The sequence below is a fragment of the Dipodomys merriami genome, unplaced genomic scaffold (assembly GCF_024711535.1).
Source record: "Dipodomys merriami isolate MVZ:Mamm:240054 unplaced genomic scaffold, mDipMer1.0.p SCAF_2, whole genome shotgun sequence".
In the NCBI taxonomy this organism is placed as follows: domain Eukaryota; kingdom Metazoa; phylum Chordata; class Mammalia; order Rodentia; family Heteromyidae; genus Dipodomys; species Dipodomys merriami.
The window spans coordinates 71,587,869-71,613,974 of record NW_027203381.1 but is presented as its reverse complement, the minus strand read 5'-3'; the positions used below and the strand labels follow the sequence as shown (position 1 = coordinate 71,613,974).

The 26,106-nt window shown below is 42.1% G+C and overlaps 1 protein-coding gene across 8 annotated transcripts in view; it reads right to left on the bottom strand.

The window, feature by feature from the left end:
* Nucleotides 1-25,889, bottom strand: part of Mylk (myosin light chain kinase) — a 196,211-nt gene extending 170,322 nt beyond the window's left edge. For 3 of the 8 annotated variants that reach the window (XM_070030048.1, XM_070030050.1, XM_070030051.1), the window contains exons 1-3: nt 25,680-25,888; nt 20,123-20,200; nt 10,284-10,451 (exon numbers count right to left, since the gene is read on the bottom strand). In XM_070030048.1, coding sequence (XP_069886149.1) covers nt 10,284-10,451; nt 20,123-20,152 — 198 coding nt within the window. In that variant the 5' untranslated portion in view covers nt 20,153-20,200; nt 25,680-25,888. Of the gene's footprint in view, nt 1-10,283; nt 10,452-20,122; nt 20,201-25,679 lie in introns of all 8 variants that reach the window. The other 5 variants (XM_070030043.1, XM_070030045.1, XM_070030044.1 and 2 more) reach the window with 4 other exon arrangements.
* Between the last annotated feature and the right edge of the window lie 217 nt (nt 25,890-26,106).

Sequence of the window (26,106 nt, the reverse complement as noted above, 5' to 3'; positions counted from 1 at the left end):
TCACTATTCTTGATCTGGAAGAGCTTCATACATTATATATTATTAGTAATAAGACATAATCAGTTGTAAAAGAAACTCTTACCATGGAGCTATAAACAAACTCTGAATTAGATAATAAAACGTTAAAGATAGAAACAAGATGTTGAGATTGTGTGGCCCAGCTCCCAAATATAACAGTGATCACAAACGCTGGCCCTGCTCTCCTCAAAATTTCTGGTTCTGAACAACTAACTGTAGCTCATGGGAAAGTGCTCAGTAAACATTGGCAAATCAAATCCAACCATGCAGAATCTATCTGGAGTAAACAGTTTTAACGAGTCAAGAGATTAATGCTTTGAAATTGAAGAAAAACAGTCTCTTTACCAGATACCTGCTAGGAACTGGCATTGCAGTGTCACAAAAGCCAGGTGTGGTGGCTCATACCTCTAATTCAGACAGTCAGGAGGGATGGATCCTAAGCAGAAGGATCCTGAGCTCTAGGTTAGCTAAATAGAGAGGGCCTACCTTAATAATAACAACGTAAAAACTAGACTTGGGAAATAGAGATCCTACAGTATAGCATATGTTATGGAATTTCAGATCTTAAAGGATCATCTAACCTGTGACTGTAGAAGAAGGAATCGGAGGCTGAGGGAGGTGTAGTGATGTCCTTGTTTCATTCTAATGCAATCATGATCTTAGCTTACTGTCTTAGTAGGTTTTTATTGCAAGTAACTTTTACTTATTATTCCTCAAGTAAGATAAATTGTTTGCCTCCTCAGTTGATAGTTGCCAGACCTTCCCTTGTGCAAAGCTGCTTAGTGGGGAGCTGCCAACCAGGTAGCCTTTTTTGACCATGGGCTAGACTGTAATCATGGCAGTAATGTCAGTGGCAGCACAGCCACAGTCCAAAAGTTTTAAGGTTAAGTCTGTAAGTAGAACTCTACTCCAGGGATCTTTCTATAATATAAGATATTAATAATCTAATATAGCCCTCTATCATATGGCAATAGAAGAGAACACAATGGGATGGGAAACCTGGAAAAGGCCACACAGAGAGGAGATAGTTTAGTTTTATAAGGAGATTTGATCACTCATTAGATAATTTATTGATTTATTCAATGAATGAATTCATTAGGTTCATTCATTAATAATTCCTTCAAGATGTTTCTTTGTATTCCACCATCATTTGGAACACAGGGGAAATTCAACTCATAGATTTCTTTAGTTTGTTTTGTTTTTACAAAAGTAACAATAACTAACTTTGAAGTTGCAAGGAGGAATACGATCAGGAATCTGAACACCTTTGATTCTGCAGAAATAACTACTGTGCGAAAAATGAACCAGCCCTTGGTGCCATCTCCCAGGTCTGTGTAGATACCCTATGACTATCATCAACCCAGCGTATCATGCCTTGACCCTCTGGCCATGTACACAGTTAGAATGAGAACTCCCCTAATCTGGGCCGTCTAGCTCTTATTTCTTACTTCAGCATTCAGCTTTGATTTTCTTTCAAGGCAGACAGTCAAGATAATTAGAACCAGTTAAAAAAAAAATAGGAGCTGGAGCTGGGAAGGTGGCTCAGTGGTAGAGCGCTTGCCTTACATGCATGAGGCCCTGGGTTTGATTCCCCAGCACCACATAAGCAAAAAGAAAAAAGCCGGAAGTAGTGCTGTGGCTCAAGTGGTAGAGTGCTAGCCTTGAGCTGAAGAGCTGAGGGACAGGGCCCAGGCCCAGAGTTCAGGCTCCACGACCGGACCCCAAAAAAAAATTTTAAAAAAATAGGAGCCTACGTATTTGAAATTTTACAAATTATATAATTTGAAACATATAGATATAGTAAATTAAAGTAATGCATCTTTCACCTCATTTTACTTTTTAAAAAATAATAGCCACTAAAACCTGCATATTGAATAAACATTCCTCATATTAAAAATTTAATCCATATTCCCTTACTTGGCTTTCATATTCCCGATAACTTTCCTATTTATAAATGCTACTCCTTTGTTCTCCTTAAGGTAATCCAATTAAAATATGTAAAATTAATAAAGAAAACAAAAAGGAGCCTAAAACCTTACTACTAGAGACAGACATACCTAGATAGCTCCAATCTTCTCTTCCCTCATAGGTAAATTGTCCTTGAAAAAGTTTAAATATAGAGATACTTAGAGAACTTCCAACAACAACAAAATACATTTTACTTACATGGCTCTAAATCCTCTTCTAATTTTATGCCGTGAACTACACATACAGATACTTTTATGTGGTTGTGGTAAGTCTGCACACAGGATGCTTTTACTTTCTACTTTATGTTATTAACACGTATTTCCATTTATGGATTTAGCAACCAAAAATGTCAAATACATGATTATGTAACAACTGCCATATTGATGTGCTTGTGCTCCCTTTGAACACAAATTGTTTTTTTTTTCCCTAAGTAGTGCTATGAACATCTTTGCACCAGCTACTTAGTTCTTCTCCTTTATGAGTTAAGTTAAAGTGTCAAAACAGGATTCTTGGCAAAGCAGATCAATGGTTTTGCTGCTGCTGTAACATTCTGCCACTCTGAACCCCAGAAGGCTGAGCCAACATTCAGTTCCCCCACTAAAGGAAATGTTCCTTCAGTCTCAGCATTAGGCAGGCTCTCTGTAGCTGTTATTTTGCTTGTTTTTCAGGTATATAAATACTTGAAAGGTATTTTAATTTCCATTTGTTTCATTGCCAGCAGAGTTGTGTAATGCATTTTGATGAGTTACATGTTTTTCCATGCTGAAACTCTGTCGACATTTTAAAAAAGTGAGCTGTATTTGTTATTTGTCTTTGACCACTCATCTGATAGAATCTGGACGCTGACCTCAGATAGCTGTACCAAGTATTTTTACAGGTATTTTTATTACATTAAAAATACAGAAGTAATTTCTACTTACTGTGAAAAGAAATTCCAGCAATGGAGCATGTACAAAGTAGAAGGCATTCGTAAAAGGTTTAATTCCTTCTTTTTCTTTCTTCTCCATACAACATTATCAATTCCCAGATGCAATCTTTTCTGATACCAGTGCTTGAACTCAAAACCTCATGCTTTCACCTGGCTTTTACCCCCACGGTGGGCACTATACTGTTTGAGCCAAATCTCCAGTTCAGATTTTTGTTAGTTAACTGGAGTTAGAGCCTTTTGGATTTTTCTGCCCAGGCTGTTTTCAAATCTTGATCCTCTAGGTCTCAGACTGCTAAGTAGCTAGGATCACAGGTGCTCAGCTGAAATCACCTTTCTCTTATCATTAATTCCCTAATTCTAAATACACCTAAATATTTTTCACATATCTGAAATACTGGATGTATTTCTTTTTTTTATTGTGAATATACTGTACAGAGGGGTTACAATTACATGAGCAAGATAATGAGTACATTTCTTATCAAGCATTGTAGACTCCTCCTTTGTTTCCCCTTCCCATCCCTTCTCATCCTCCCCCTGCCCCCCACCCAATCCTCCCCCTCTTACCCCCCCCCCATGTATTTCTTTTTGAATTTAAAATCTTATTTGCTAACTTGTTTTTTTTTTTGTGGTACTGGTATGGAAACCAGGGCCTCACAAATGCTAAGTATGTGCTCTGCTACTTAAGCCACACTCTTGGCCCTTTCCTTTCCTTTGTATTTTGTTTTTGAGATAGGATCACCCTAAATTTGTCAGAGCTAACATCAAACTCAGGAGTCTTTGGTCTCTTTCTCCAAATAGGCATGATTACAGTCATGTGCAAATGCCTAGTCCTATCTGTTTTATCTTGTCTTCTTTCCTTCCTTCCTTCCTTCCTTCCTTCCTTCCTTCCTTCCTTCCTTTCTTTCTTCCTTCCTTCCTTCCTTCCTTCCTCCTTCCTTCTCTTCTCTTCTCTTCTCATCTCTCTCCATTTTAAAAGTTTTGGTGGATTTCACTGTACTATATTCATAAATATATACTTTAATTTTATAATATTCACCATATCCTACCTGCTAGTCTCCCTCCCCCAGTCTTCCTTTGGCCTTAACTTATTTTTATTTTCAACTGATACAAAAATATAAAATGACACCTATTATTGTGAGTATGATGTAATGTTTTAACACATGTATACACATGTGATCTAGAAGCAGGTTAAACAGTTTTCCCCTCAAACACTATAATCATTTTTTTCTTTCTTCCTTTCTGTTTTAAATTCAACTATTTGAAACTAGTCCACATCTTCTACACATGATTATAAAGGGCAGATTCAGCATTGCTTTCCCCCTTCTATGACCACTAAGACCATGGTCAGATGCAGTGTTGATCATTTCTTTATGGTGAAACTTTCAAACTCCTTTCTTTTAGCCTTTTGAAAGATGCACAACATTATTGTTTTCTGGTCACCATGCTGTGCAATAGCATCTTAGACCTCCACATTCTTGTCTCACTATAACTTAATACCTACTGGTCAAGCTTTCCCTGTCTCTTTCTGGGAACCACCATTCTACTTTCCATTTCCATTTTTCTATTTCTTGAAGGACAAAGTTATGGCATTTAGTGAGTGCCACAGGAATGAGGGAGACTTTCACACTGCTTCCTCCTGCCAGTCCGGTTTTGATATTAGACATTTATGGCAATATCACAAACTCAAATGCCTACAAAACCTGAGCAGGAAACTCCAGAATGGTCTAGATAAGAATCATTTTGAAGCTGTTCCTGCCCATCTTCTCTTATCCCACATGGAAAAGAAAACAACAAAACCATAATGGGAAAGCAACATTTGGTCTTAGTGTTGGAAGGTGTCTGTATTTGGAGGCAGCTGGAAATGGTGGAGGTTAATTACTGAACATTGTATAACTCAAGTTTGGCAGTAGTCCCCAACCCACTTTTGTTTACAGATAGGGTCTCACAGTTAAGCCCAAGCCACCCTGGATTGTGGTCCTCCTATTTATGCTTCCTGCAGAGCCTTCAAAACAGCTGATTACCACCATACCAAGCTTTTAATTGGCTGAGATGGGTTTCTGCAAACTTTTTTGCCTAGAACCATAATCCTCCCAATCTATGGTCTCTGACTCTTAGATTGCTGGAATTAGAGGAATGAGCCACAGCATCCAGTTATTTTATTTTTAATTAGTCTTATTTTAAAGTTAAATAATTACTGTGGCTATTGCTATCTTATTCAACAATACAACACTAGATCTTAAACTCAATCATTAAGGAAAAAAAGTAACCAACAGTATTAGAAATTGATATGATAAAAAATAAGCCCTACACGCAAGTATTATAGAAATTTAGGGGGCTGGGAAGGTGGCTCAGTGGTAGAGCGCTTGCCTTGCATGAGGCCCTGGGTTCGATTCCTCAGCACCACATAAGCAAAAAGAAAAAAGCCAGAAGTGGCACTCTGGCTCAAGTGGTGGTGCGCTAGCCTTCAGCTGAAGAGCTGAGGGATAGCTCCCAGGCCCAGAGTTCAGGCCCCACTACTGGACCCCCCCCCCAAAAAAAAGAAATTTAGGAGGCAGATGAGGGTTAATATTAGATCCAAGAGGTATATCTATCTGTTAATGTGAGAAGAGAATGACAAATGATGCTAAGGGAAGAGAATAAATTCAAGGTCAGTGTTTATACACTTGTATATATTTATAGGATTTGCAAATATATGCTTGTATTTTTTAGAACATTTCTGAGAGGATGTCTACCTAATGGATGGTAGCTACCTTTGGTGAGTTGCAATTAAGGGTCAAGGCAAAGAACTTGTATATTTTTTTTAAGTTTATGTTTTAAAAATAGCTTATCATAGCTGGGCACCAGTGGCTCATCACTGTAATCCTAGCTACTCAGAAGGCTGAGATCTGAGGATCGAGGTTCAAAGCCAGCCCGGGCAGGAAACTCCAGAAGACTTTTTTTTTTTTGGCAGTCATGAGGCTTGAACTCCGGGCCTGGGCACTGTCTCTTAGCTCTTCAGCTCAAGGCTAGCGCTTGAGCCACAGCACCACTTCCAGTTTTCTGGTGGTTAATTGGAGATAAGAGTCTCATGGACTTCCCTGCTCAGGCTGGCTTTGAACCATAATCTTCAGATCTCACCCTCTTGAGTAGGTAGGATTACAGGCGTGAGCCACTGGCACCCGACTGAGACTTTTATCTCCAATTAACCACCAAAATGGTGCTGTGGCTCAAGTGGTAGAGCATTTGCCTTGAGCTGAAGAGCTTAGGGACAGTGCCCAGGCCCAGAGTTCAAGGCCCATGACCACCACCAACAACAACAAAAAATAGCTTATCATCTTTATAATGAAATTATAGGCAGAGGGATAAGTGAGTAATACATTTTAAAGTCCATGATAGTCAAACCTGTCCTGTGGCTATTACTCATGACTGACCTTATGTGATTATAAGGGTTTCCACATGCCATAACCATGGCTTTTCTGTACTCTAATAAAATACTTTAAAAGAACATTCCTAGGGAAAATAGTCTAAAGGAAGTAAAACTTATATCAATGGAAGGGAGAGGAGAAGGAAGTGCATGTTGGTATGGACACAGCCTGAGGAAAGGAAAAGAGCTGTGGGTGGGAAGGACTGAGCAGTGAAGGGACATAGGGGATGGGGGCTGTAGAAGATGCCCCTGGCCAAGTCTCCATGGATGGCTGCAAGTGGCTGGAGTGTTAGACACCACCCCACCTGGTTTTCCTCAAGGAGGCAAATGTATGTATGGGGCACCGATCACTTGACAGGCATTGTGTTATTTTCTTTCTTTTCCCTTTTATATTGATTTATTTAAATATATATTTGTATTTTCCTTAGGAAGTTGTATAACTGAGTTGCCTTTTAACAGAACAGTTTATGAATACAGTGTCTCTTGATCAAGGTCACTCCTTTTAATATTCTCAGTCACCACTTCCACCCCACTCATTCCTTTATTTATCTTAATTTTTAGGCTATATATTGAATTTTTGCCATTAAACAAAGCAATTTATGTATACAATGCATCTTGATCTGTGTCATCCATCAGATAGAATGACACTGAATCATTTGTAAGAAAATGGGAAGACTTGGAGAGGATTATGTTAAGTGAAATAAGCCAGACCCAGAGAAACACAGGTTGCACTGTTTCACTCATTAGTGGGAACTAGAATGTGCCTATAAATCTAGAAGTAAGCATAAGCACACTGTGTGGCACCCAAGCAGTTATAAATGTATTAACTAAAGTATAATAGAAGCCAGGCACCAGTGGCTCACGCCTGTAATTCTAGTTACTCGGGCTGAGATCTGAGGTCCAAAGCCAGACTGGACAGAAAAATCCTTATGATACTCTTATCTCCAATTAACCACTCAAAAACCAGAAGTGGAGCTGTGGCTCAAAGTGGTAGATTGCTAGCCTTGAGCAAAAGAGCTCAGGGACAGCACCCAGGCCCTGAGTTCAAGCCCACAACCAACAACTAACAAATGAACTAGCTAACTAACTAGCTAAATAAGTAAATAAAGTATAATAGAATTTATAGAGAACATAAATAGTGTTATTTTCTTTCACTTGACCGGTTTTCTTCCTTCCTTCCTTCCTTCCTGCCTGCCTGCCTGCCTGCTTCTGCTTTTCTTTCTTTCTTTCTTTCTTTCTTTCTTTCTTTCTTTCTTTCTTTCTTTCTTTCTTTCTTTCTTTCTTTCTATCTCTCTCTGTCTCTGTCTGTCTCTCTCTTTCTTTCTCTCTCTCTTCCTTTTCTCTCTTTCTGTGCCAGTACTAGTGCTTGAACTCAGAGGGCCTGGGTTCTGTCCTTGAGCTTCTTTGCTCAAGGCCATCATTCTACTACTTCAGTTACACCTTCACTTATGGCATTTTTGGTGGATAATTTGAGATGAGATGCTTAAAGACTTTCCTGCCCAAGCTGTCTTCAATTTGCCATCCTCAGATCTTAGCCTCGAGTAAGCTAGGATTACAGGTGTGACCCACCATTTCAGGACGTGTGTTATTCTAGTGACTTCTCAGCACCTGAGTGGACAATAGATCCCCCACAAGAGACAGCTGTCCCTTGATCACAGCACTCAGATCTGGCAATGACTTGTCATGAGAAAATGCTTTCATCAGCCTTTGAAGTGAGCTCAGGGCATACCTGAGTATAACTAGTACTTCCTGCTGACAGCCCAGACCACTCAGGAAACTACTACCAGGACAGGAATGTCTCCAGTTGCACTTCATTTCTGGTATCAACACAACAAGCTTTCTTAGTCTAGGATGATTGACTCTTCCTGAAATAAGTGTCTCTCTATGTTCTTGACTATAATGACAGTGCATGCTTCTCCTCCGAAGTTAGTTGGTCACCATCTGAAGTGGAAAACACTTCCTTCTGTGTACACTCTACACCAGCATGCTGCTGGGTGGTGTTCTGGGCTATTCTGGGTCAGATGGGAAAGTAAAGAACCCTGCATTCAGACTCATAAGGAATACATAGTCAACTGTTGCATCAGTATAAGCCAAATGAAATGCTCATAGATCATGCTCTATTGCAGTTAACATGCAGTTACCATTGCTACAGTTTGGATCTTTAATGTCCTCCAAAGGCCCATGTGTTGAAGACTAGTCCCTAGTTTATGGCTGTTCTCCTGAACTCTACCTTGTGAATAGCTAGTATTATAGTATTATAGGTATGGGCCCCCTGTGCTTGGCCTTAAGTGTTTATTTTTAAATTTGTGTTGTTCAGCATTTATAAGTATTCACAAAGTTGTGTAACCATCATAACTATCTAATCTCAAAACAGTTTCATCATCTCAGAAAGAAACCTTGTGCCCACTGGCAGTCACTTCCCATCCCACCCCAGCTTCTGATAACCACTTCTGTACTTTCTGTTGATAGTTAGATATTCCCATTCTGGATACTTTGTATAAATGGAATTATGCATACTAGTTTTTTTAAATGACTGGCTTCCTCCACTAGCATAATGTTTTCAAGATTTACTCATATTCAAACATAAATCAGCCCTTTATTCCTTTTTTTAGGGGGGTACGGTTGTGGGGCCTGAACTCTGGGCGTGGGCGCTGTCCTTCAGCTCTTCAGCTCAAGGCTAGCACTCTACCACTTGAGCCATAGCTCCACTTTCGGCTTTTTTCTTTTTGCTTATGTGGTGCTGAGGAATGGAACCCAGGGCCTCATGCATGCAAGGCAAGCGCTCTACCACTGAGCCACCTTCCCAGCCCCTTCATTCCTTTTTATGATCATCTTAGCCACACATAAACATCCAGGGATTTTTTTTCTGTCACTTTTACCCTGCCTGCTGTAGAGGTGAGAGGTATGGGAACCAGATTCAGGGCAATAGAAACGAGTCTGCATGCTAGTAGAACCCCCCAAATACTCCCAATATCCCCCACTATTCTTTTAGGTAAAAGAAGCAAGGTGCAAAGATGTCAGGTCATATCCATTAACAAATGGTCTTAATGGACAAGCATGCCTAGCACACAACTCAGTGCAGCCTTAGCTCATTTTCAAGGAAGAAGCCCCAGCCCACTCTCTAGATGACCAGATGACCCAACCCTGTCTCACACAAAGCTAAGGCCTGGTGTCATCTGAGAAGTGCCATCTGCTGGGCCCTGTCCTACCATGAGCTGCAGGAGCCTACTCTTAAATTGTCGAGTCACAGAGAAACTTATGAATTCCTCTCCCTTCAATCACTTTTTGTTATTGCTCACATCAAAGCCTTCTAGCTTTTAAAGCATTTCCTGGGATAGATACCCTGTGACTAATCCCAGAACAATTATTACTCTCTGATGTCTCCTGTATCACCATGTCAAGTTCATTCAATGTCAGGTTGCTATCTGGCAAAATATCTGATATTCCTAGAGTCTATGCCTCCCATTTCATACAAAGTAGATCAGAATTGTCATGCATACCTGCAGAAGAATAAATTGAGGCCTTGGAAGGGCAGGAGACCAAGATTTGTTGGCAAGAGGTGACAGAACTGAGGTAAGGAGCTCTGGGTGGACATACATGGTGAACTAGCTGAATTGAACACTCCTTCCCAGAGAAAGCAAGAGAAAAACTACAGCCAGTTCTCAATTGTCCAGATTTTGGAGTCTATATTTATACCCACCAAGCTTTGCCTTCTATAATTAGGTGAATTGTATCCAGACACAACCTATATCAACAACAAAATACCTCTAAATGGTCAACTTGGTCCTCCCCTTTCCAGAGTTCTTCAACACAAAGCTCATCATAAACTTAGAAATACAGAAAACATTTAATATATAGGAAGGTCCAAAAGAGAAGCAGGCCTTCTACCATGTTTAGGGTGTCAAGTATAAGGTTCAAGAAAGAGTGGTAGCCCCTCCCAGCCTGTCACCCAACCATACTTCTTACCCTCCCTTCAAACTTGGCGGTGGCTCCTTCTTTGACACAGAGGTTCCGAGGGGGCAGAATGAAAGCAGGTGCCTCAGTCAGGGGCAAGGAGTTGACCCTCGAGGGATCCACACTGAGGGAGGTTTTGGACACATGTGAGGAGGCAACCAGCTTCACGTCCCCCATGGCCTGCAAAAGGAAGGAAGAGAGGTGGATCAGATCTAACAAATACAAGCACCATCTTCTCTGCCAGTGTCTACTTGCCCAAGCTGGTGGATGGGATGGTCTGAAGGGGTGCAGGTGTCCAGTTAGATAAGTGTCTTCTCTGTGGCTTCTACAAACAGCTACCAGGTGAGGGAGAGCCTGTCCCAGACAGGCCCTGACCCTTTCTTCTTGAAGAGGGACACAAGGAGGGAAATGGCATGGCTCAGAGGTTTCACAACAGGAATCATGTGTAATAGTCATGGACCCTTCAGAATGGACTTGTGGCAGAGAGTCAAACTGCTTTCCTTGAACTGCAAGAGTTCATAGAAACAGAAAAAGGGGAGCTGAGCCCCAAGAACAGAAGGAACATGGGGAAAAGCTGTGAGTGAGGACATGAGTGCTATCACAATAAAGAAATGTTGGCTGGAAGCATAGCTCAGTGGTAGAGTGGGAGGCCCTGAGTTCAAACCTTACTTTCATCTAACGGGGGGGGGGGGGAGATGATAAATGTTTAAGATGATGGGTATACTGTTGTGATGTGATCATGACATAATGTATACAGGTATAAAACCATCACATTGCATCCTGTAAATATGTACAATCATATGTCAATCAAAAGTAAAATAATAAAGCCTTTTCAACAAATGGTATTGGGAAAACTGGAAATCTACATGCAGAAACTGAAACTGGATCCCTGTCAATCACCTTGTGCCAGTATCAATTTTAGAATGGATCAAAGACCTCAGTGTAACACCTGAAACCGCTAACTATTACAGGAAGAAAATAGTAAATATATTATGAATTTTCTGCACAGGCAGGAACTTTCTAAGTAAAGATGCAGCAGCACAGCAAATCATAGCAAGAATTGATAAATGGGATTGGATCAAACTAAAGTTTCTGCAAGGCAAAGGACACAGTTAACAAGCTAAAAACACCACCTACAGAATGGGAGATCTTTGCCAGCTATACATCAAAGGCTTAATATCTAGAATATACATCAAGCTTAAGAAACTCAACTCTTAAAAATCAACAACCCAATTAACAACAGGCAAATGAGCTAAGAAGATACTTTTCATAATTATAATTCTTTTCTCATACTTTTTCTTAAAGGGAGGAAGCCTTTAAGAACTCTGGTTTAAAATATTTCAACATATGGGTGTATGACTGTCCCCTTTGCTGACATCTTAACAGTTTTCTGTATCTTTGATAATAAACCCTACACTCAGACTATTTATGCTTAAATCTATGGCAGAATTCTTTAGTATTGACTTCAAAAGTGACCTTGAAAATCTGAGTTCTTGATTGCAAGAAACAGAACCAGATTCTAGCTCTCATAAATGGAGAATGGATTTCTGGACAGATGGTGGGAGTTGAGGAAGGAGTTAATGAGCCAAAATCCATAGAATATGATGGAGAAGCATTTTGGGAAAATAGGCTGCAGTTGATAAGCTAGGCAGCCAGACTCCAGTCAAGGTCATTGAATTCCTGGTAAATCACCTAGAATACATCCTAGGTATTCCAGTTCCAGGTTCCAAGACTAAGTGCAAGCCCTCACAAGCTGGAACAGTCCAGGCTGGGAACCAGTCTACACCTCATGAAATCCCTGACACAGGACAGACATAGGACAAACAATGTCTGAACAGAAGAGACAGAAAAGACTCCATCTCAACTCATTTTCTTTGGATATTGGTCATCCTTAAACTCCATGTTCTAAGTCTGAAAAGCTGACATGAAAGAAAAAGGTACCTGGGCATATAAGACATTTGTTTAAATTTAATATCTAAGAAAAATAAGATAGGACTTGACTTTTGAAGTACAAGCTAAAGTAACAAAGTGGCTGGGTTTGTTTGGAACAGGGTACATCCCCTACATTCTCTTTCACTGATAAGGTATTGGCTTCACAAACAGAATTACTTTTCAGATGATAAGACGTGGGCAGCTGTAAAAGCAAACACTTAGGTCCCACTTACTATACCTGGAGAACTGTACTAAGCACTTCAGACATGATAAACAGCCTGTTCTTGCCTCATATACTATGCAAATGACAATTTATGCAACTGATAATCTCATCAACCCTAGTCTAAAGGCTAGCACATGAGATGAAGAGATTTACCTAAGCACACACAGTAGGGAGCAGAACTGGCATCTGAACCCAAGACCTCCTGCCTCCTGCAAGTGGGCTACTCAGAAGGGTTTCAAATGGCATAACAAGATAGAGGTGAAAGGGGCTGAATTTGTAGACATGTACAGGGTTACATTTAAAATTAGGTTTTTCTATATATAAAAACAGCAAGCTGGGCACCAGTGGCTCATGCCTGTAATCCTAGCTACTCAGGAGGATGAGATCTGAGGATCATGGTTCAAAGCCAGCCTGGGCAGCAAAAGTCTGTGAGACTCTTATCTCCAATTAACTACCAGAAAACTGGAAGTGGTGCTGTGGCTCAAGTGGTAGAGTACTTTTCTTAAGCTGAAGAGTTGAGGGACAGCACCCAGGCCCAGAGTCAAGCCCCACGACAAAAACAAACAAACAAAACAACAACAACAAAAAACTTACCAGCCAGGCACAGGTGGGTCACACCCGTAATCTTAGCTACCCAGGAGGCTGAGATCTGAGGATCATGGTTCAAAGCTAGCCCGAGCAGGAAAGTCTGTGAGACTCTTTATCTCCAACAAACCACCAGAAAACCAGAAGTGGTGTTGTGGCTCTAGTGGTAGAGTGCTAGCCTTGAGCTGAAGAGCTGAGGGACAGTGCCCAGAGTTCAAGCCCCACAACTAACAACAACGACAAAAAAAACCCACAAACAACAACAACAACAACAAAAAACCTTACCATCAACATCAAAGATGGATTCTAATCTAGGATAAAATGTTTGACATAAAAACAAGGACTAGCCAGATGCAGTAGTTCACACCTATAACACTAACTACCTTGGAGTCAGAGATGAGGGATTGAGGTCCAAGGCCAGTTCAGACAAAAAACAAGTTTGTGAGATTCCATCTCGTCCAATGCCTGAGTGCAGTGCTGCTCACCTGTCTTCTCCAGAAACAAGGGGAAGCACCAGTGAGAAGATTACAACCCCGGCCAGCTCGAATAAAGCAAGAGCCTTCCTCAGAAATGAGGCTGAACTGGGCACTAGTGGCCTAACTTGATTTTTAAAAAACACACCAAAGAAAACAAAGCTGGTGTTGTGTTAGAATGCCACCTTAGCAAGTGCAAGACCCTGAATTTAAACATGAAATAAATGATTAAATAAATAGAAGGTAAAAAGGGACTGAAGGAGTGGCTTAAATGGTAGAGTATCTGACTTGCCAGCTCAAGTCCCTGAGTTTAATTCCTAGTAACAAACCTCAATGCAAAAAATAAATTAATTAATTAAACAATTTTTTTAAAAACATCAAAGGACAAGAATATTTTGCCCTAGAATTGGCTCAAAGGACATGACTAGCACAGTCCACTAAAGACATGCAAAGAACCAGAAAACAAATGAACATTATCCAATCACCATAATAATCCAAGAGTGCACATGGATGTGCCAGATGCATGTGCAAAAGAGAAAGACATCATTCAGTGCTGGTGAGCCACGGTTGGCATGGGCTTACTCACAGATATAACAGGGGATATACACACTGTTACACTCTTCCTAGAAGGGAATTTGGCAAAAAGATTCTGGGGGAAAAAAATCTCATTTTTTTTCTCCTAGTAATTCTACATTCTTTTCCAAAGAATGTAATTCTTTTCCCAAGAATGTAGAATTACATTCTTTTAGAATTTTATTTTTTAGGACTCTAAATTGATTTAAAATTTTCTTAGGGAAAAAAAAACATTCTTGGGAAAGAATAAAAGAGGCAGCCCCAAAAGAATACTAAGTGAAGCTGGGTACTGGTGGCTATTCTGGTGGTTGGGTACTAGCTACTTAGGAAGCTGAGATCTGAGGATCGTGGCTCAAAACCAATTGAGGCAGGAAAATCTGTGAGACTCTTATCTTCAATTAACCAGCAAAAATCTGGAAGTGGACCTGTGCTCAGGTGGTAGAGCACTAGCCTTGAGCAAAAATGCTCAGGGGCAGTGCCTAGGCACTGAGTTCAAGCCCCAGGACTAGAGCACACACATACACATACACCCACACATATACACATAACACACACTGATACCACACCACATCACACACACACATAAACAAAACAAAAACCCAAAAACATTGCATTATTTATAGCAAAAGCTAGACTTAAAAAATCTTGTTAAAATAGCCAGCAGTGAAAACCAGTCACTCACAGTGGAATATCAGACCATTATGTGAGTGAATATTTACAAGGAACATACTGAAATAAATTTAATTCTATAGAAATCTTAAATTAAGCTGGGCGCCGGTGGCTCACGCCTGTAATCCTAGCTACTCAGGAGGCTGAGATCTGAGGATCACAGTTCAAAGCCAGACTGGGCAAGGAAAGTCCATGAGACTCTTATCTCCAATAAACCACTAGGACCGAAGTGGCGCTGTGGCTCAAGCAGTCGAGTGCTCGCCTTGAGCTGAGTTGAGGGACAGTGCCCAGGCCCAAAGTTCAAGCCCCACGACCAACCAAAAAAAAAAAAAAAAAAAGAAATCTTAAATTAAGAAGCACCACAATAGATGAATTTCAAACATATAGAAAAGTGAATGAATACATAATCACCACCTAGATTCAACAATTTACGTTTAGTCTTTTTTCCCCCTTTTTCTGTATTTTTTTCTTTTTTTTTGGCACTGGTCCTGGTACTTGAACTCAGAGCCTGAGAGCTTGTACTCTACCACTTGAGCCACAGTTCCACTTTTGGCTATTTTGGTGGTTAACTAGAGATAAGAATTTCATGGACTTTCCTGCTGGGTTTGGCTTTGAAGTGGGATGCTTAGATCTCAGCCTCCTGAGTAGCTAGGATTACAGGTGTGAACCACTGACAACATCCAGCTAGTTTGTCACATTCATATTGTGCTTTCCATGTGCTTGTAGAATAATTTCAAAATAGACATATGATGTTTTAAGCTGTCATGGTAGTTGCACATACTTGTGGTATAGTGTGATAGCTCAATACTTATATACAACATGTAACTGTCAAACCAGAATAATTTTCATTTCTGGCTCCTTATGCATTTTTCACTTGTGTCAGAAACTTTTAATTTTTTTAAATAAAATATAATAAGTTGTTGCAAGCCTACAAGCACTGCGTGTCTATAGAACTTACTCCTGTATTGCTCTATTTTGGAAGCTGCTATGGCTTGGACGTGGGATGCTCCTGGGGTCTCCCAAAGTAGGAGACCAGGCCTAGTGGGAGGAAGTGAGGTCACTGGGGGTAGTGTCCTTGAAGGGGATATTGGGACCCTATCCCCTCTTCTTTCTTGGTTTCCTGATGGCCATGAGGTTAGTAACTTCCATACATTTCCCACAATATCCTCTACTTCCCACAAGCCTAAAAGAAACAGAGCCAGCTAATTAAAACCTCTGAAACCATGAGTCAAGATAAACTTTTCCTGTTTTTCTTTTGTTTATTGTTTTGTTTGGTGCTGGTCCTGGTCCTTGAACTCAGGGCCTGGATGCTGTCTCTAAACATTTTTTTGTTCTAGGCTAATACTCTACCAATTGAGCCATTTCCAGCTTTTCTGGTGGTGCATTGGAGACAAGAGTCTTACAGATTTCCCTGCTAGGATTACAGGTGTTAGCTACATCCAGGAAACCTTTCCTTCTTTGAGTTGATTTTTCTCCGGTATTTTGTCACAGCTACAACATGCTGACTAACACAGTAGTACTTGTTATCTAGCTTCTCTCTATGTCCCCTCTCAGTCTTAAAGTATAGTTGCTACTATTCTACTCTGGCTTCCCATGAAATCAATGTCTTTAGCTACCACACTGAGTGAGAGAATGTGGTATTTGTCATTCTGTGCTTGACTATTTTATTTAGCACAGTATCCTTCATCCATGTTGTCACAATGAACATGATTTCTTTTTCCTTTTTTTAGGTGAAAGTCAATACTAGGATTGGAACCGAGGGCTTTGTCTTGCTTGGTAGGTGTTCTACTCTTGAGCCATGCTCCCAGCCATTTTTTGGTTTTAGTTATTTTTCAGATAAAGTCTCATGCTTTTTGGCCAGAGCTGAGCTTACTGCAAAAATCTTATTTTTCCTATGCCATGTATGCATCTGTGACCATAACCATGAGCCCAACTTGTTTGTTGAGAAGTCTCACTAGCTTTTTGCCCTAGTTTGTCTCAAACTTCAATCCTCTTGATCTCTGCCTCCCGAGTAGCTGGGATTATAAGTATTCGACCTTTTTATAGGTCATAATTAATAGTTCACTATTATATATATATATATATATATCTTACATATACATAGATATATTTATATGTAATATTTTTCTAACTAGTCATTTATCACTAGCAACCCAAATAATTCCATTATTGTGAATTATGCTGTGGGCTTCTTTTTGTTTGTTTTGGTGCCAGTCCCGAGTCTTGAACTCAGGGCCTAGGCACTATCCTTGTGCTTTTGGCTCAGGGCTAGCACCTTACCACTTGAATCACAGCTCTGCTTTTGGCTTTTTTGGTAGTTAATTGGAGACATGAGTCACACGGACTTTCTTGCCCAGTTTGGCTTTGAACTGTGATTTTCAGATCTCAGCTTCCCAAAACTAGGATTATAGGTGTGACTGTGGGATTTTTTTCACTTTTTTTTTTAAATTGTGAAAATACTGTACAGATGGGTTATAATTACATGAGTAAGCTAGGGATTTTTTTTAACACTGGTCCTGGGGCTTGAACTCTGGGCCTTGGTTTTGTCCCTGAGCTCCTTTTGCTCAAGGCTAGTATTCTTCGATTTTAGCCACAGTATCACTTCCAACTTTTTCCGTGATTAATTGGAGATAAGAGTTTCATGGACTTTGCTGCCTGGGCTAGCTTCAAAATGCAATTTTCAGATCTCAGCCTCCTGACTAGCTAGGATTATAAGTGTGAGCCACCAGCACCTGACTTTGCTGTGGGGTTTTGGTATCTTGCCTAGCTACCTAGGACCACACTCAGAGAGAGAGAGGATACTTTCTTCTATATTTTATATTCTAATCAGGAAAATGAAAATGACTCTTTGTGGAACCAGGGCTGAGATACAGGAGGAGCAGTTTATATAAGGCTCAGATTTTTATGACCCTGCCACAAATGCAGGGACACAGCAACTTTCCTGATGTGAGCTGGGTAAGTGATTTCCATTCTTAGCCTTAGTTTTCTGTCAAATGGGGTGGGAGAGAAGACTTGAATGGGAGCATAATGCCATAGACACTCACAAAAGGCCTCCAGTAAGTGGGAGATGGAGTGGCGGCCCTTTCACAAAGGGAAGCCATTTTCCCAAGGACAGATAAAAGCTGATGGGCCCCCTTATCTTCAGTTATGGGCACAGGAGGCAAAAGACAGAGTTCCTGAAAGAGGTGGGAGGAGACCTGAGGGTGCTGGCAGCTTCAAGCAGTACTGCCCCATCTGATCTAATGGCACCATTCCATTATAAGGAGTAAGGGCCAACATAGTACTCTGCCCCATCTCACCCAACCTAACAATCCTGCAGGCACTTCTGACTCTCCCCTTCACAAAGGAAATTGGGGAGGCTCAGAAAGTCCAATATCACGCAGCTCAGAAGTGAAAAACAAATCAATGTCAGATGCCAGTCCCACTATGTTGGCAACCTGGAGGCTTTGAGACCCAAACAAGACATTTCTCGCTCTTCCCAGTGACCAAATATGCAACAGGCAGATGCATGGGAGGTGCCGACAGGAAGAAGGGAAGGGGATATAGCTCCCTGTTATTGTTTAGATACAGTGTCCCTATAAAGGCGCACATGTTGAAGGTCTCCAGATGGTGAATCCAGTCATTGAGAGGTGATGCTACTTGTATCAATGGATGAAGCCACTGATAAGTTTCTAGATGAGTGGGCTGTTAGGAAGCGGGCCTGGGTGGAGGGAGTAGGTCAGAGGGGTGTGCCTTTGAAGCTAATTTGTCCATAGTCTGTTTCTGCTCTCTGCTTCCTGGCCACTATAAGTTGAGCAGCCCAGCTCTACAAGGCCCTTCTACCATGATGCTTTGCCTCACCATAGGCCCATAAACAATGAAGCAAGCCAACTGCAGGGTGAAACTAGGAGCCAAAATAACTCCTTCCTGTGTTTAAATCATTTGTCTCAGTTATTTATACAATGATGAGAAATTGAATCTCATTCTCCATTTTCTGCTCTTAGGCCTGGGTTTAGAAGGTGAAGACCCCTCATTTCTTGGGGGTGGGGGTGAGGGGCTGGAAACCAAGTGTGGTGAGATGAGGCCTGAATGCTTTCTACAAATCATTAAGATTCATAACATGAACCAATGTGGCCAGCAGATTTCATTCTTTCTTTGTGTGTGAATAATAGTCCATTATAATATACATACATATTATCTTTATACATTCATCCATCATTGACCACCTTGACCTGTTGAAGGCCAACCAAGACTTTAGGAACCCCTAGATGATTTCATCAATAGGGACCACAGCCATCTATCCTAGCAGGGGTCTGGCTTAAGGCTGAAGAGGCACAGGCAAGTCAAGGAAGCAAGGAAATAGTTTGTCCCTTGTTATGTGGTTCTCAAGAAGAACCAGAACCCAGTCCAAAGCTGGCCAGTCACACCAAGCAGCTCACTCACCTCCAGCCCATTGCCTCACCCATTGCAATCATCAGCATAAACAGATTTCCAGCCACATTGCCAACTAATAGCTACTAGAATATGTGGGGGGAAATAAACGACAAAATAAATCAAGCCAAATCATTCTTTCTCTGTAAATCCTTCATTAAAGCCTGTTAACCATATTTCATTATTTTTAAGTAGAGAGGCTGCATGATGTCTATATTAATTTGATCATCAGAAAGCAATGCTCAGTGGCTGCAATCAATCACATGAGCTGGGGGCTTCATACAATATCAGGTAAATCCAGATGGAAGGACAGCGTAAGAGAAAAATACTGGGGAAGGGATTGAAAGGGCAATGGTCCAACAGCTGGAAGCCCCTTACTGATGTTTGGGCCAAAGCCTATCTCCAAATAAAGTCTCCACAAGTAACACAATTTATTATTCACTCAAAGCAGCACTGAATTAATGGGACTTTAATGTGATCAAAAGCACTTTAAATCATCTCTTGAACCCAGAAGAGGGCACTTTCAACTGTGGCCAAAGGCAGAACAACTCTGAGGCCAAAAAAATATGGGGCAACAAACAAAAAGTAAAAATTCAGGGTTCTGGTCATCCAGCAAGTTAAGTTTGGAGAAGCCAGTCACACCTTTCCTATTCAACATAAATACACTGAAAGCAAGTTTGCAGCGCATCCTGGAAAACCTTCCCCGAATGGAGGGGCTCCCAGGCAAGCCTGGCAGCCTGCCACAGAGCCCCTGAAGAATACACATCATAGACCATAAAACCACCCATGTGTGAACACTCCAGGCAGTGACAGCCCCACTAGCCCTCCTTAATCCTCCCTGCAATGTGCTCAAATCCTGACAAATGCCCTAATCACTTCATAATCCTGGAGTGAGCCGATCCTCCGTTGTGCCAGGCTGGCTTGCCAAGACCCACCAGGGCAAAGTGGAGCAGGGCCACCCAATGGTATGTGGGGACACACCTTACCGTGGCCTCCTTCCGACTGTGGCAGGACATGAGGCAGCTGCGTGTCACTGCTGTGCTGCTGAGATTCCTGTCCAAGGTCTGGCAAGAATGGAGAGGAAAGCTGAGTGCCACAGAGCCCAGGGCCAGACAGACAAAGTGAAGGGGCTTTGTTCTAACTCTGCTCGCAGATGTTGCAACTTGCCTTCTGCTGCCAAGCAGCCAACTTTGCTGGGAGATCTGTTGTTCTAATCCGCCCAGCTGGGGTGACCTTTGAAACCCCTGGCTGCCACTGCAGAGGCTCTCAGTGGAGTCCTGGAGAGCCAGGGGTGGAAGCTCACACAGGTTTTTACTTGCTCAGAGCTGCAGATTGCAATCTGAGCATGGAGCAAAGTAAGGACTGTGTCAGGCAGAGAGCTGAGCCCTCAAATGAGCTGGGCACACCCCCAACTCCACATCTGGTCTGGAATGCCACTCCAACCCCTTGGCACATCTGGCCTAGGATTAGCACCAGGGCTCACAAGACATTTGTCTCTTGAGACTCAGCTCTGTCTTCTTTCAACTGAAGAATCCTGGTTATGATCCCTAGAGGAAGAGGTAAGCCTGGGGAGCGGCCTGTGCTGTCATTCTAGGCAGGAATCAGGCTAAGATCTGAGCCAAACTGAGCCTACACCATGCTGTTCCACCTAGAGTCCCCCAGGAATCCTCTTCAGGGCATTCTGCATGGTGATACACAGGCCAGATCCCATCCCCTAGCATGCAGAGTGTTCCCATAGTTCCTGGGGAATCACTTGTTCTAGGCAACCCACTCACCTAGGGACAAACTGTGAACATAAGCACCACTGTCATGTTAGATTCTTGAAGCAGTGTTCATGAGATCTTCCAGGTCAGTGGTTCTCAAGTGTTTTTGGTCTCAAGACCCTTTTATGCTCCAAAAGAGCTTTTGTTTATGAATTATTGCTATCCAAATTTAGTAGGCCAAGCATGGTGGCTCAGGGAATTCCAGCTACTTAGAAGGCAGGCATAGGAGGATTGTGGTCCAAGATGAGCCTAGGCAAAATCATGAGACCCTATCTTAAAAACAAACTGACCCAGGGGCTGGGAAGTTGGCTCAGTGGTAGAGCGCTTGCCTTGCATGCCTGAGGCCCTGGGTTTGATTCCTCAGCACCACATAAGCAAAAAGAAAAAAGCCGGAAGTGGCGCTGTGGCTCAAATGGTAGAGCGCTAGCCTTGAGCTGAAGAGCTGAGGGACAGCGCCCAGGCCCAGAGTTCAGGCCCCACGACTGGACCTCCCCCCCCAAAAAAAAAAAGCTGACCCAGGCACTTGTGGCCTATAGCTACTCAGAAGGCTGAAATATGAGGAGTGTGGTTCAAAGCCAGCCCAGTCAGTAAAGTCTGTGAGACTTTATCTCCAATTAATCACCAGAAAACCAAGAGTGGTGCTATGGCTCAAAGTGGTAGAGGGCTAGCCCTGAGCAAAAGAGATCAGGGATAGTGCCCAGGCCCTGAGTTCAAGCCCCAACTAAAAACAAAACAAACAACAACAACAAAAAAACAGGAAATGGAAAGACTTGGAAAAAATTCTATTAAGTGAAGTAAGCCAGGCCCAAAGAAACGTAGGTTCATGGTTTCCCTTATTTGCAATAACTAGTATATGTCTGAGACAAGCAGAAATAGTCAGATAAGTTGATGTTAAGCGAAATGAAACCCAAGATAAGGACTCAAGTGGTTTTTCTTTCTTGCTATTGTTTCTAACATGATGATTTCTTTGTTGCTTTGTATGTCCATCCCCCATGGTATAACTCCTGTTTTCACTGTATTTGATGTTGGTATAATTTGGGGAGGGGAGGGGAAGGAAAAAACAAACTGTTTAAATAGGGATACAGGTAGACCCATTGTAACAATAAGATGTATAAGATGTTATGTCGAAAAATGAACTTTACAACTTTGGTGCAAGGGAGGAGAAGGGGGGAGGGGCCAGAGGTGTGGGGGGGAGACGGGAAGGGGAAACAAAGGAGGAGGCAACAATGCTTGATAAGAAATATACTCATTACCTTGCTCATATAATTGTAATCCCTCTGTACGGTATTTTCACAATTAAGATAAAAAGATTAAATGAAAAAGAAAAAAAAACCTAAGAGCCAAAGGACTAGAGGTATGTTCCAAGTGGAAGAGCACTTGCCTAGCAAACATGAGACCCTGAGTTTAAACCTTAGCACTACCAACAAATTAGTATATTAGAAACTGGAGTTGTGGCAAAAATGGTGGAGGGTCGGTCTGTCAAATACAGGGCTCTGAGTTCATACCTCTGTATAGATTATTAAAAAAAAAAAGCCAGGTGCCAGAGGCTCTCACCTGTAATCCTAGCTACTCAGGAGGCTGAGATCTGAGGATGGTAGTTCAAAGCCAGCCCAAGCAGGAAAGTCTGTGAGACTCTTATCTCCAATAAACCACTAGAAAACCAGAAATGGCTCTGTGACTCAAGTGGTAGAGCGCTGGCCTTGAGCTGAAGAGCTGAGGGATAGTGCCCAAGCCCAGAGTTCAAGGCACCAGTGGTTCATGCCTGTAATCCTTGCTACTAAGGAGATCTGAGAATGATGGTTCAAAGCCAACCCAGGCAGTAAAGTCTATAAGACTCTTATCTCCAATTAACACCAGAAAGCTGGAAGTGGAGGTGTGACTCAAAGTTGTAGAGTACTAGCTTTGAGCTTAAAAGCTTAGGACAATACACAGGCCCTGAGTTCAAGCCCCATGACCAATGCGGGGTGGGGGGGAGCCAGGGGGGAATTTAGTAAGAAGTGCTGCTCAGTTCTGAATTATGGGTGTGTATTTGTGTGTGTTGCTGGGATTGGAACCCAGAGCCTCATATATGCTTAAAAACCTGCCCTATACTATTGAGCTGAAATCCAGCTTATATGTGTGGCTTAAAAGAAAACAGGTAGATTTTTCCTATCTGCTTCTGTATCTAGTCTATTGGGCCATCACAATACTTGTAGCTTCTGGGAAAGGCCACAGTACAGATAGATGATTAGAGATTTAAAAAAACACAACATACCAAAAATAGTTTTGAGTTCATTGGCCTTGTAAGTGTCTCAAGGACCAATACGTATTTTAAGAATCCATCTTTAGGGCTGGGATATGTAGCTCAGTGACAAAGAGCTTGCCAGCAAGTGCAATGTCTTGGATTTAATTCCCAGTACCAAAAAAGAAAAAATACCAAAAAAAAAACCCTACAGTTTCTTTTTTAAAAGCCCAAACAGAAGAGTCTAGCTTTAGACTCCCTGTTAACATCTACTCTGACTCCTTAAAAGACAGCGGAGAGGAAGAAGTAGTGAGAGGTGAGAGGCTGTGTATAGCTGTAAAGGTCAGGGAGAAAGAGGGAAAATCAAGATCTAACTGGATTCCGTCTTTTCCTTCCAGAGAGAAGGTAGAACATTTGTCAGCAGAGAAAGGCACAGCTTGGGACCATACTGATGGGAAAAGGTTCTTGGCCAAGATTCTGGAAGGCCTTGCTTGTGAAGATGTCCTAACAGTCCATGGCTAACAGAAGTAGAAATTCATCAAAACCTGAGGCTGTTCACCCTGAGAAAATGAGGGAATTCAAATCTAGGTTCTCAGCTAGCATTTCTAATGGCAGGCAATGCAACTGAAAAGTCGTTTTGAATTGGACAGAGCCAGGATCAAGGATTCAGAAGATGTGTCTCTGTCAAATGTGGTATGCCAAACACATGGAGATTAAATATACTTCTGAGAACCAGATGTCAGTGTCTCTCCTGTCATCCTAGCTACTCAGGAGGCTGAACTTTGAGGATTATGGTACATAGCCAGCCCAGGAAGACATATCTAAGACACTCTTATTTCTAACCAACAAAAAAGCTGGAAGTAGAACTGTGTCTCAAGTGGTAGAGCAGCAGCATTGGATGAAAAAGTGAAGTGAAAGCATGACAGCCCTGAGTTCAAGCACCAGCACCAGTACAAAATAAATTGTATGCATGTGCGCGCACACAAACACACACACACACACACACACACACACACACATACACACACACGCGCACATATACACGCACGCACAAACACACATACAAACATTCCTGAGAGATCAGTACAATGGACCAAACCACAGAGAAAATGTAAGTAAAAAGCAATTTGGAAGGCTGGGAAGGTGGCTCAGTGGTAGAGTGCTTGTCTTGCATGCATGAGGCCCTGGGTTCAATTCCTCAGCACCACATAAGTAGAAAAAGCCAGAAGTGGCGCTGTGGCTCAAGTGGTAGGTCACTAGCCTTGAGCTGAAGAGCTTGAGGGACAACACCCAGGCCCAGAGTTCAGGCCCCATGACCCCCCAAAAAAGCAAATTGGGCTCCAGATCTAAATAGCTGATAGAAAACACAATACAGAAGTCTGCCCCAATGTGAGAAGCTGGTCCCGTGTTCATCCTGTGCATCGAACCTGGCAATCTCATAATGGAGTGGTCATCGGATTAACATCTGTGTCCCAGTGGAACGTAAGTTACCCCAGGCCACAGGGCTGTGTGTTCTGCTCACTACTATAGCTTCAATGCCTATAATACCGCAAACCCATATTGTAGGAAGCTCTCAATAAACACTTGTAGGTTTCAACTTGCAAACTGTGACTCAATTCAATTTTATTGTCTAGAAAAATCTCATGATCACTAAAGAGTACACAATGAAAGGAACAGGGAAACAGGTCATAAAGATAATGAATCTACCTCCCTGAGCCCTATTCTATTTGGTTCCAGACACAGGGTGCTGGTCCAAGCCCTAAACCTGGCATGTGTCTTTTCTACTCTTTGCTTCTCACTCAGATTTTCTTTCTTTCTCTTTCTTCCTTTCTTTCCTTCCTTCCTTCCTTCCTTCTTTCCTTCTTTCCTTCTTTCCTTCTTTCTTTCTTTCTTTCTTTCTTTCTTTCTTTCTTTTCTTTCCTCTCATGGGGCTTGAACTCTGGGCCTGGGTGCTGTCCCTCAGCTCTTCAGGTCAAGGCAAGTACTCTACCACTTGAGCCACAGCACCACTTCCAGTTTTCTGGTGGTTTATTGGAGATAAGAGTTTCATGGACTTTCCTGCCTGGGCTGGCTTTGAACCATGATCCCCGGATCCCAGCCTCCTGAGTAGCTAGGATTACAGGCGTGAGCCACTGTCTCCCAGCAATCACTCAGATTTCCTGTCTGTGAAACAGGCATGTCCTGCCACATCCTGGGCATCATCTCTAGGCTTTCTGCTGGCATCCCCTGGCTACTTAGATCTACATTTTCAAGTAAAAGTGTGTAAAGCCAGCTTACACTTGCCCCACACTTCTAAGTTCTTCTCCCAGTCACCAGACAGTTTCTCCCTACCCACATTTCCTGGGCCTTCACTCACAGAATATACATAACAGAGTGGCTAGTATACTAACGGCAGATGAGCTGCTCATGTCAGCAAGACTACATCAGCATATCAGCAAGCCATAATAGGAGAGATTGTCACTCTCCAGTGCAACGAGCGCCCACATTTTTTACAGACAGGTATTTTTAAGTGGTCTTAAATATATACACAGACAAACAAACAAAATCAAATAAACATACCCACTGCACACACTCACAGAATAAGTGTGGCCTGGTCTCCTGGAGCTGTTCTCTTCCTGCTGGGACTTCTGCTTAAGTTGGAATTTAATGACAAGAAGCTGAGAGAAAGTTTCAGCAATACTAGTCACATGTGAAAGAAACCAAACTAGAACCAGAAACTAAATCAGCCAAATGCACATTGTAGCCACAATCCCAAAGCGCATGCATCTCATTAGCACATATCACTGACTGCCTGAGGCATTCCGTGGGGACAAGTCTCCCAAGGAGGGGGACAGAACGCACTGTGTATGGGTGGGGCTACAGAGACGTGCACACTGATAAGAATAAGGACTGCAGCCAGCTAGGCAGAGCACAGCTCCCCCTAGAGCTCCTGGGCCAGGGGCAGTGCACACCCCGTCTGGCTCCACATGTGCACATAAACACAAGC